The 10,026-nt window shown below is 37.0% G+C and overlaps 1 protein-coding gene across 1 annotated transcript; it reads left to right on the top strand.

Moving 5' to 3' along the window:
• Window positions 1-900: 900 nt before the first annotated feature.
• Window positions 901-1,473, top strand: LOC129768892 (cuticle protein 19-like). The gene is made up of 2 exons (XM_055770830.1): window positions 901-998; window positions 1,063-1,473. The coding sequence occupies exons 1-2, from the start codon at window positions 990-992 to the stop codon at window positions 1,441-1,443; spliced, it is 390 nt and encodes a 129-aa protein (XP_055626805.1). The 5' UTR covers window positions 901-989; the 3' UTR covers window positions 1,444-1,473.
• Window positions 1,474-10,026: the final 8,553 nt, after the last annotated feature.

The raw sequence follows: 10,026 nt of genomic DNA, 5'->3' as shown, positions 1-10,026 counted from the left end.
GAAAAGGTGGATTTTGATTGTGCTGGCGCTTACGTCAACCATCTATATTTGGGCAGTATGGGAATCAAATTAAAGCATTGTATACTTGTTTCAATGCTTTAATAGGGGAGTAGATTAATTGTTAACTTTCCCAAAAAGAAAATTGTTACTCCTGTGAGTATGGTTCCATTCATGCTGTTCTGGATGGTCTTCGCTTTGCTCAAATAAAATCTTGTAATATTTGTAACAAATAAAATGTATTCATCCGTGGGAATAACAATTTTCACTCTATTTTTGCTATACTGTTTCCCACATGTGAAAATACTGCACCCGCTATTTGAACTAGCAATTTGAATGGGAAAATATTCTGGATGATGCTCAGTAGCTGTTGATGGAAAACTACGAAAAAAACACAGAACAGATGCACGTCCTCATATCCGAATTTCAAACCCAGTGAGCCCACCTTGAACATGTTCGTTAAATCAAGCATAATTGCTGCGACTAATGCTCGTGAATCCACAAACCACCAATTTATAGATCAAGATAGAAGGACATTTGCTAGGGGGAAATCTCAAAAGCCAACAGCGGCAGCAGCGACCGACCGAATTGAGCAAGCATAATTTTATGCACACCGTATGCATTGTATACAGTTCTCGGTGCATTCTCTAGGCTCGAATCGTGTCGTCGTTCCAAAGCGCTGCGCCACTACTAGAGGTAGGTATCGATTATTATTAAGTCGAATGAAGCCCATGCGAACTTGATACACGCAAACGAGGGGGCACAACTAACCACAAACCATTCGTCGTCGTCGTTTTGGTTTCACTTGTTCTATGAAAAATCGCTCGAATGCAGCCAGTGGGAAAAAAATTGCGAAAATAGTCGAGCTTAAGTGATTTTTATATTTTTACCGCATTTTGGTCACGATGATTGGTGCAGTATTTAAAGCGACCATTTTGCTCCGCTAGTTAACAGTGCTCTTCCAGCTCGCTCGATACAAAGTTATAGCCAAAATGCTGAAGGTTGGTAGTTTCCACTAATGTCCAATCAAATAGTTATATTATTTTTTTTTGTTTTTCCTATGAGGTTGTTTTTGTTTGTGCTACTGTTGCCATTTTGGCTGTGTCTGCTGAGCACCACGATCACCAGGATTATTACGCGCATCCAAAGTATAAATTTGAATACGGAGTGAAGGATTTCCACACAGGTGACAGCAAGGATCAGTGGGAACATCGGGATGGCGATATCGTCAAGGGTCAGTACACGCTGCACGAGGCCGACGGAACTAAGCGCATCGTCGAGTACTCCTCCGACAAGCACAATGGATTCCAGGCACACGTACAACGGGTAGGACACGCCACCCATCCCCATGTTTACGGTCATGATGGCGAGGTGCACCACGCGGGAGGAGACCACGGTCACGGCCATGCCAGCAGCTATGCCAACTTGCATCAGCATCATCATTAAGACTGAAAACGTGTGATATGTTAAAATAATAAATGAGATTATGCAAAGCAGTGTCTGTGTTGATAATTATGCGAAAAATATGTATGAGGAGAAAGCCAACGATGAATGATCGACATGGAATACATACACAAAGTTTTATAGTGCAGAGTGAATTATTCGTCTTCTCCAATATTCCTGAAAAATTTCGTCACATCATGTCTCATCCTTCACCGATTCAAATCGAACCCGTAACTTCCACCACGATTTGTGAGCTCAGCACTGACAACACTAACCACTCTGCCACGGAACCCAAGAGTGATTTATTGCTCTTCATTTCTATCTAATTCAAATGCTCCGGACTTGTCTCGACTCAGCTCGAGCGATTAACTGGTAATGTCAGAATTAATTTCGCTTCTAGATTAAATAGGCGGTCTACTCGTATGATTTATTTAAAACAATCCATTATGTTCAAATACATGGCTTACGGTCGACCAGGAAATTTCAACAGATTCATATCAAGTAACTCTAATTGCATGTTGTGGCTTTGCACAGTGGCGATATCGCAACCCAATGAGGTACATCCGAGGAACGGCTTCTGTTGCTGCTAGTTTAATACAATTCCTCCTATGGACGCAGAACGAATGCGCGTATTTGCAGTTATGCAGTTTCGACTTTCGCTTGCCATACGTCTGATTGATTTCGACTGACAGTTTTCGTGTAAAGCGGCTTTGTTTTCTGTAATCAATTATTTTATTTGTAGGGTTGTTTAAACAGTGCCGTGCTCGGACCAACATTAATTAATTCATAAACGATTTCATAACACCTTGGCGGTAATTATAGTTTATGTAAAACTATATTGTGAGCCAGTAACTCACGATTTGCTTGGGATTACATATAGGTAAAAAAACCATAAAAGTAAAGAAGTGTTATTCATAAGTTATTCATCGATCAAAAACACCCATTATTTGTGTTGTTCTAGTCCCGATGAAGATTAGAGGAGAAAATTAAAACAGTGAACACGCTCTTTTTAGGAACAAATAAAGGTGGAGCATAGGTTGAGGTTTCGGCAGGCTTAGATGAATCTAACCGGTAGGTTAGATTATCTTGCTCTGAGTGATTCTCATAGTTGAGGTCTTGCAAAATTAAAATTCGTGCAGAACTAGACCACACGCACGATGTCATGATGGCCACTACCACAAACGCAAATAATTCTTTCAACAATCCCAATACGACAAAGATGTACATTAGAAAATTTGTAAAATCGAATGTTTTTTTCGATGATAAATGACTTAAAAATGCTGTTTGCAAACCGACATCGCGAATGTTGAACAAGTATCCCTATTTCCCAATTCAAATTTTCATCCCTTCCCTATTTCCCATCCAACCCTCTCTCTCCTTACCGAAATGCAGTGTGTGGTGCATAACACAACCACGACAACAGCATCTCCCGATGCCGAACAGGAACCGAACACATACGAACAAATATGTAAGAGCGTACAAATCGATCCATATTCGATACCAATTCCAAATTTTACCCGAGCAAGTTCGAGAATTAAATCCAGTTGTGTTTAGTTAGAAGTATTCCAAAATGTGTTGTTTAAAATTTGAGTTTTTTGAAAACCGAAAAATCATCGGAAATCGAGATTTTCAGGGAAAAAAAATTATGCCAAATGTCTTAAGATTGCATGACACATCGAGATTTACAGTTATCTCAAAAAAAAATTTTTGTTAAAAATCGACTTTTCAGACTGAAAAACGACCGGTTTCCGAAATCAAAATTTTTGAATGAAAAAACTCGAATTTTCAAGAAGATGTTGCATTCATCATTGTTTGAGTTTACTGTCATCATATTGATCCATTCATAATTTAGGCTTTCTTTAGAATATTGTCATTTCTTGGGCATTTTAAAAGTGTTTACATCAAAACATTCAACACAGAGAAACTTCATTTAAGCTATGCTACTGAAATTCATGAAAAAGACAATTTTATTTATATATTTTGAAACATTCGAATACCTGGTTTGACACAGGTGCGTTGAATTAGAGCATTCAAAAAAGTGGACAATCCATGATCATATTTTCGACTGGACAAACCAAAATTATTTACCTTGAGCTTTTTCTCTTGCAGCTGGCATGGTATCTGTTGCTTCTAATTATTCTGTCCGCGGCGACCTTACCTACTGAGGAATATGGTCTCTTACAAGAAAGGCCGGCTCATTTTCAATCGCGATTTTCGATTCTCTTTCCGCAACTGTGTCTCTGTTCAGCCACGGTATCAAAGCTGTCGTGAACGCAATACAAAATCTTTTTCGGCTAAGACTTTTCCAGCGCACAATATCGTATTGCAAATCTATATATATATATATATATATATATATATATATATATATATATATATATATATATATATATATATATATATATATATATATATATATATATATATATAATGGATTTCTGTCTGATTCTTATGGACTCGGAAACTACTGAACCGATCGACATGAAAATTGGTATGTAGGGGTTTTCGGGGCCGGGGAAAATTTTCGTGATAGTTTGAGAACCCTCTCAAACTTGCTGCCATACAAATTAAACACAAATTTCTACATTACTCGGGAATTAATCAAGCAAATGAAACCAAATTATGCATATTGAGGTTTAGGGCGCAATAAATATTTCTATGGTGGTTAGACTCTCCACCCCCCCCCCCTCTCTTAGGGGGGGGCTACCATACAAATGAAACACAAATTTTTGCATTACTCGAGAATTAATCAAGCAAATGAAACCAAATTTGGTATGTGTTGGTTTTAGGGTGCAATAAATGTTTTTACGGTGGTTAGATATTCCTCCCTCTTCTCTATGGGGGGCTGTCATACACATGAAAAACAAATTTCTGCATTACTCGAGAATTAATCAAGAGAATGAAACCAAATTGAGCATATTGAGGTTTTAGGGTGCAATAAATGTTTCTATGATGGTTAGACTCTTCACCCCCTCCTCTCTAAGCGGGACTGCCATACAAATGAAACACAAATTTGTGAATTACTCGAGAATTAATCAAGCAAACGAAACCAAATTTGGCATGTGAAGGTTTTAGGATGCAGTAAATATTTCTATGGTGATTAGACACTCCTCCCGCTCTCTAAGGGTGGGCTGTCATACAAATGAAACACAAATTTCTGCATAACTCGAATACTAATCAAGCAAATGGAGCCACATTTGGCATGTGAAGGTTTTACGGGGCAACAAACATTTCTCGCCTCCCCCTCTCCAAGGGGGACTGCCATACAAACGAAACATAACTTCTACATAACTCGAGAACTAATTAAGCACAATTTGAGATGTGAGGGTTTTCGGGTATGAGTTATGTTTCTATAATGGTATGACACCCCTCCCTCCTCTGGAATGGAAAGGGGGTCTCATAAAAATATTACACATATTTCAACCAAAAATATTCCAATCAAACATGACAATTGAAAATTTCCGGAAAATTCTGAAGGAAAAAGGTAAAATTCGGAAAAATAAATTATGTTCTACAAGTACATAGTGACATGTACTGTTAGTCCATTTGATGTTTGCGTTAGCGAAATTGATCTTTGTTCGAAACTGGAAATGGATTTTATTGTGATGAAACGCACTCCTATATCTTCTTCTATCTATACCAAAAAAAGGATCGCCAGATGTGTTGATAAGAGCAGAATTCGAGGAAGGAATTGCTTGATTTAGGTCTGTCTTTATTCTATCATATTTTCTGTATAAAACATTTATTCAATGTAACAGAGAATGTTGTTTGCAAGTGGTTGAAAAATCTTGAACGAGAATTGAGTCTGAAAATAATCTGATATTATAATGATGAGTTTTGGTAGAAGTACTAGGATTTTTTTAGTAAAAGGTAATTTCAACGGGGTCGAATAGAAGATCAATCAATGAACAGTTCTGCGATTGGACCCATGAACTTGCTCATAGTAAGAAAACGGGAATGTTTGAAGGTATTGATAACAAAAAACAAATTTTGGGCGGGACGAAGTTTGCCGGGTCAGCTAGTTTATTATAAGGATGATAATTTTTCAGATTTACAGTTTACTAGTTTCACTGCAATCGCGGAGTCTTCCAAGCATAACCACGTTGCGGTTCGTTTATTCATTGTAGATTGTGTTAATTTTATCAAAAGGAAGTTGCCTGACCTTAAGAAAATTCTCAGATGGATCAGGTAGTCAGTACAAAAATAAGATGACAGACTTTAATTTGTGCCAAATGAAAAAAAGGTTTGGTATAGATACGGAGTGGAACTTTTTCGCCACATGCCATGGGAAAGGTCCATGTGACGCTTTAAGGAAGTTTTGAAGCGGAATGCTGCTAAAGCAAGTTTACAGGGTCATCACATTACAACTGCAAAAGAACTTTATACATGGGCAATTTCCAAAACAGATTCGAAAATTCACTTTGGTTTTTTTCAGAGACAAGTTATAAAGCAATGGAAATAAAACTTAAAACTCGTTATAATCATGTGAAGCAAATTTCCGGAACTCAATCATATATAGTTTTAGACCGGAAAATGAAAATTATATTATCGTAAAACGATTCTCGTTCTCGGAAGAACATTGAAAAGGCCGCTTCCCCGACCCTCAACCGATTTTCATAAAAAATTGTACATACGCTAGAAATTACAAATTACAAGTTTAAATTCTATTGAATCACATAATTAAATAATACGTAAAATACGTAACGTAAAATATTTTTTCCTCAACTTCTTTCAGTTTTTATAGTAATTCAATTCAGCCTCCTCAGAACAGAATTATTGATTTTTCAGTCTGTGAGACCGATATACGAGTATAGGAGGTGTCGGTAGATCATCAAAGCAGCAGACGGGCCGTTGTCCCTGCGAGCGAAACGTTTCCGAAAAATCACTTGCAGCAGGTAGCAGATAACAGCAGGTAGGTATGTTTCCACTATTTGCCTTTTCCCTTTCAAGTCATCAGGAAACCAAACGTTCATATATTTCCAGGTAAGTATTTACTTCTACTTCACAAATTACACTCCCTTTTATTAAACTAACTTAATCACTAGTGGTTAATATAATTTCACTCCGTTTTCTAGTTAAATGTCAGTTGCACAGATCAATTTTCTTCGCTGAGCACAAAATGGTTGACAGCAGGTGTCATCGGCCGTAAAGAGATGTTGACAGCACGTGTCGATGATCCGAAAAGAGTTGACGGCAGGCGTCGTTCAACAGAAAAGAGAGAGAGCTAAGGAAGGAAGGAAGGTATTGAATTAGAGAGACTTTAAACTCTGAGAGTTCATTCGTCTCTTAGAGAGCTAAGCACGACGTCCTCCTTTTATACCCGTCGTGACGTCATTCGTTCGATATGCGGAAATGATTAAACGTCAACCAAACGCGAGACAAATGCATAATAATAACAAACGCATGTCTGACGAACGAGGGGTTTTTCGTTGTTGTAGTTCCTCCATCCACAGATAGTTGGCGCTCCTTCGTGTTGTCACGAACAGGAGGGATAAGAAAACTTATAAAAAAAAAACACAAAAGAGTTACGAAAAAAATCAGTTAAATATCAAAAGTTTTCATATCTGAAAACACCACTCTTCGATATTTGAAAACATATGTTTGTGAGTAAGCCGAGGTAGCCGAGAGATGCATAAAATCATCTTTAAATAAGATGGCAAAGAATTATCTTTTGTTCTAAACCTAATGCATGGCTATTAACACCAATTATCTGTGTGTTATTTCAATTAAAAGTTCTAATTTTAATGTGGAAACCGTATGAAGTCGTCGAAGGTGTTTGAAGACACTGAATTGCAAACTTTATCGAACGAAGATGATCGCCAAACTTAACAACTTGTTGAACAATTGAATGTTTACCGATCTATGATTTTTCGACGTATGAAAGCAATTGAAAAAACATCCTGAATGTTGGAGGATGAACTTTACATAATTTGACCGACAAACAACAAGAAACTCAGAAAAAGAATTTGCAAAAATTTCCTTCCTCGTCATTTCTGCATCGGATCGTGATGAAAAGTGGTTTAATTTAAAGAGTTCCAAGCTCAAAATATCATAACAGTTCGGCTGAAAAGTTCATAAGGTTGACGTCTAGATGGCGCCTCTTGCAAAAATCTACCATCTTTCAATGGATACTTGTCAAAATTTGATAGCAATCGGTCGATTGGTTCGTGAGTTACAGAATTGAGAGATGGCAAAATTGCATGAATTGGGCTTCGAATTGCTTCCGCATCCACCGTATTCTCCAGATCTGGCCCCCAGCCTCTATTTTCTGTACGCAGACCTGAAGAGAATGCTCGCTGGCAAGAAATTTAAGACCGATAACGAAGTGATTACCGAAACTGAGGCCTATTTTGGAAAAACCGAAAAACCGGCCTATAAAAATGGTATTGAAAAGTTGCATGATCGCTATAATCGCTGTATCACCCTCGAAGACAATTATGTTTAATCATAAAATTGAATTTTGCAAAAAGAAAATGTTTTTACTGTGTTATTTTACACACTTTTCAGTCGAACTGTTAGTGGAACCAGTATATATTCAGTCCTCAAACTGCTGGTATCATTCATAATATGCCGTCCAAGTAGCTATGCCTGACCACGAATGTGTTGTTCACGAGCTGGACCCCGAACACCTCCGGAACCAAGTTTGCCAAAACCATGTCAGTTGGTTATCGGGGCCAAAGGGTTGTATATTGACTATCACAAAAATTATTATTATTTTTAAAATAAACATGAATTGTGTTTTTACGCAAAAAAAAAATTTGAAAAATTTTGAAAAATTTGAAATATTGGAACACTTTTATTTAAAATGGTGGTGATTGTTTTTGCGCCCATCAGTATAAATCTGATTTTATTATGCAGATTTTGCATCAATTTGTCGAAGACCACGTTATTGTTATCAAACAGGAAATTTCTATGCTTTGACCCATTCCATGAGGTTATGCACCAGAGAAACAAATTTCAAATCTAGTTCTAAGAGAAAATCGAAACCTTTTTTTTTGAATAAGCACTAGTTATATCATAAATTCTTTGGAACGGCTTTTTATTTTTATGCACCAACCTTCGAGAGAGGCGAGTTTGAAAAACTACATAATTATATTTAAAATATTCTACGTTTTCACTATTTTTATGTTTCTTGAGATATCTCTGCACTCGCTTGATCAAACTACAATGTCTATATACCATTGGATCGATAATCAAACATTTGTTTGAAGAGCAGTTGGTAGATAATACTATTGTGAATGGTAGTGTTGGTATATATCCATGGGTACGCGAAGAAGAATGAAAAAAGAGAATAAAGTTTGATAGTGAGCAGATTTAAACAGGATTTAAGCGAGAGGGAGATAATATTTGAGTGGTAAGAATTTAGCCTTAGAGAGACCCGTGTGGATTTAGACAAAGAAAGTGCACATACGAATGCACACGCAAACGTCAACGGTCAACGATCAAAGTCAACGTCAAAGTCTTTGTGAACACGCAAACATAAACCCCCTCGCGCATATGCACACGGATGCATACGAAGAGTTTCTTAAAATTTGACCTCAAAATCAGATGCGTTCCAACGGTTGTGAGCGCCACTCGATGAATTAGGCGTGTGCGAGCCATTGATAGTGCCAGAGAGAACTTGTAAACAATCACGGTATAAAAACTGGGGATCGGTTTAGGACCACCCCGACTTTTCCCAAATAACGGCATGCCGTGTACTACAGGTAACAGGTAGATTCAATTTATATAGCTTATTTTGATAAACATCCATAAGCAATTATTTTGTAGTGTTTCGCGATCTAGAAGAACATTGAACTCATTTTCTACAGGTCAAAAATATTTCTTCCCTGTTTTTGAAGCAATGATAGTGCAAAATGGCGCTAAACCGCTAGAATGAAGGGAGCAAGAACAAGGTCACCATATTATCAAATTGTCAGCGTTGTGACACCTTTCATTTGACACTACTGAAAATTCGGTAGGGAGCACCGTTTCTGAGATACAAAGAGGAAAAGGCTCAGGACCACCTTCCCATATATGATAGATTTTTGAAAAGGGAAGGGGAGATCTCAGAGAGTTTTTTGGAAAAATGAATATGCAGGAATCCACGTTTATCTTCTGTTGACAAATCATAGAACAAAGTTTATTTGTATGTTTTGAAACGGAACTAAAAAACAACATTAATGTTCAGAAGTTGGAAACCGCAAAAAGACAGGTGTTGTCACATCACAAAAGTATTGGGTTAGCCACAAGCGAATTCAACTGTAAAATATTCTCCAACTGATAGGAAATTTTCTCAATTTTACTTTTACATCGTTTACTATTTGGAAATCGTGTGATTTATACATGAAAACGAGAAAAAACTGTTTTTAGTGAGTCAAAACGTTGTCACGTCATGCTGGAATGGGTCTATTATTCAAACACATTTTGAACAACAATTGGTTAAATAATTGGAAATACCTTTTTTTTGTAACCACATGTATGTGTTTGGATAGTTATATGAAAATAACTCAGATTACGTTTATTTTATTCCATTATTCTATTCCTGTTTTTTTTTCAATCAGCAAATTAAATGAATATTATCTGTTTCAAAACTTCTGAAGAACT

Source organism: Toxorhynchites rutilus, chromosome 2, assembly GCF_029784135.1.
Source record: "Toxorhynchites rutilus septentrionalis strain SRP chromosome 2, ASM2978413v1, whole genome shotgun sequence".
Lineage (NCBI taxonomy): Eukaryota > Metazoa > Arthropoda > Insecta > Diptera > Culicidae > Toxorhynchites > Toxorhynchites rutilus.
The sequence above is the reverse complement of the archived record's forward strand: the minus strand, read 5'-3'. Positions and strand labels throughout refer to the sequence as shown.